This window comes from Haplochromis burtoni, unplaced genomic scaffold (assembly GCF_018398535.1).
Source record: "Haplochromis burtoni strain Fernald_Lab_line unplaced genomic scaffold, NCSU_Asbu1 Contig_1191, whole genome shotgun sequence".
NCBI lineage: Eukaryota > Metazoa > Chordata > Actinopteri > Cichliformes > Cichlidae > Haplochromis > Haplochromis burtoni.
In genome coordinates, this window is record NW_024583552.1 from 59,922 (window position 1) to 62,251 (window position 2,330).

Consider the following 2,330-nt stretch of genomic DNA (forward strand, 5'->3'; position numbering starts at 1 on the left):
AGCAGCGTGACTCTCGACTTGTTGGCTTTGGTTTCGGTCAGTTTGAGCAGAGTGCTGATCTTAAAGCCTTCAGCATTCCCTGTGTGAGTTCCCTGATGGACCATACATCACATGACAAAATCAGACTACCAGCCTTTAGATTTTATTTCAGCTAAATAACAGACTGATTTATGATTTGGCAACTAAATGAACTGTCTTGGTAGACAGTCTCTGTTGGTAGATTTGTGCTGAGCTAATAGTTGGTGCTGAGTCACACTTGCCTGAATGTACAAACAAACAAAAACAAAAAAAACAAACAAAACACTCCTCGGATGAACTGTTAGTGCAATCAACCTCACAGCTGTGATATTACTGCTTAGATAACTTCATAAAAACTTCATCAGAGGCTCAAGTTAGCTGATGTGAAGTCCAGCAGTTGCTAGCAGCCCACTCCACAGCAGAGACACGGACATGACTTATTTTTCTTGCACAGGACAAGCATCATGGTGCAGTGGAACCAGCATCCAGGACATAAACAGCTGCATTATACTGCTAACATCTGCACAGACAGCATGTTAATGCTAAGCTAGCCAAGAACTTAAGGCCCTTTCACATAGGATGCGGCACACTTACCGCTAGCTTGTTCTCCACCTGTCTCGCTTAGCGTAAAGGACCCAAACTCTGTGTTGTGCTGGCCGATGCGCTCTGCTTGGAAGTCTTTTTTTTGTTACCACTCTACGAGTCTGTATTAAACCTATATCTCTCTGACTTTGTGTCCTTCACAAGAGTTTGTGTTGAATTGTGTTCAAATTTTTAATAAAAAAAAAAAAATCGCTCATTCATATAGATGAAAGCTTTCAACTATCCAGACTAGTGAAGAGTGTGTCATCCCCAGAGCTGTTAAGAGGCTCTGGAGGTCCCCATACATGCACATAAACCTGTGTGAAAAAGTTCACAGAACTCTGATACGCACTGATACGAATGTTTTCCTTCATCGTGTGATGGAATTTAGTGCAGTGGTAGTCTTCGATTCTATTGGTCGTGTGACACAGCGCACATGCCGAGTACTCCTCACTGACGTGCTGCACTGTACTTGGCGCAGCGGGAAACTATTACTGTGCGGTGCAGCAGTGGAAACAAATGTGCTTCACAGCGCTGCACGTGTAAATGTAGTCTCAGGTCTACACTGGTCACTGATGATCATGTAACGCTGCTTCAGGTTGGACGGGCATATGGCAGACTGCAAAGCAACAAGTGATGTGTAATAGATTACTTTTCTGAGTAACAACCCCAACACTGGTCAGAGTTTGTGTTTGAGTTTGTTTGTGTGGTTTGAGTCTTCGGGAAGAGAACTGCTTTAGGACCGTCACTGAGCATGCCACACAAAGTAATCAGATTACAAGGAGTAAAAAAAGATTCTCACATAGTTGAGAAAGTTTCCGACACTCAGGATTAGTTTACAGAAGACTGGCAGCCGAGCGCTCTCCTTCACACCTGCACACAAAACAACACACACAAACAGAAACAAGAACACCACCACAGCAGCCAAACGTGCGTGTGCAGCCAGTGTGTTTGTTGTGTAGCTGCTGTGTGTTTGTCATGTGCTCCGTCTTTGACTTGGTTCTGGTCTTGGTCTCAGTCGGAGGGAGACTGAAGAGGTGCTCGATGCTGCAGTAATCTGGCTCCATGGAGTCCAAAGATGTTGACGTCCACAGAGACTCGTGGCCTGTGGACACAGAGTGACGTCAGCTTGGATGAATCCTGCACCTGACCTGGGCCAACACCAGGCCTCACCTGACACCAGTCTGGATGGAAGTTTCTGCCAGTTCAGCTTCTTCATCCGCAGTGTTGGGCAGGGGGTGTGGCTTGAATTAGGAGCGGAGCTGCTATATAACCTGCCCAGACTTTGAACTGTCTCAGCTCTGATGTCACCTGGAGGAGAGGGGGGGAGTGGAGGTCCAGCACCAGGTAAGGGTGGGGGTGGAGGGGAGGAGCCATAGCACCAGGTAAGGGTGGGGGTGGAGGGGGTGGAGGGGAGGAGCCATAGCACCAGGCAAGGGTGTGGGCGGCAGTGGAGGGGGTGGAAGGGGAAGAGTCATAGCACCGGGTAAGGGAGGAGGAAGAGGGGGGGCATAGGAAGTGGGAAGAGCCGGAGGCGGTGCTGCTGCAGTGGGGGCTGTCGGAGCAGCTTTGGTGAGTGCCTCTGATTGGCTGGGAGGACTGTCTGGTAGTCTAGTCTGGACCGCCCTGTCGATGGTAAGATTGGCTGAGTAAGTCTTTCGGGGGAGGAGCTTCTCCAGCAGGTGATCTGCAGAGTCTACCTCAGCTGCGATCAAGAAAAACAGAGCCGA

The 2,330-nt window shown here is 48.6% G+C and overlaps 1 protein-coding gene across 1 annotated transcript in view; it reads right to left on the reverse strand.

Annotated features, from left to right (window-relative positions):
• Positions 1-1,582: 1,582 nt before the first annotated feature.
• LOC106633041 (inverted formin-2) overlaps positions 1,583-2,330 on the reverse strand; it is a gene marked incomplete at both ends in the record, with an annotated part of 4,172 nt that continues 3,424 nt past the window's right edge. The window contains 1 exon segment of the mRNA XM_042216676.1: positions 1,583-1,705. Coding sequence (XP_042072610.1) covers positions 1,583-1,705 — 123 coding nt within the window.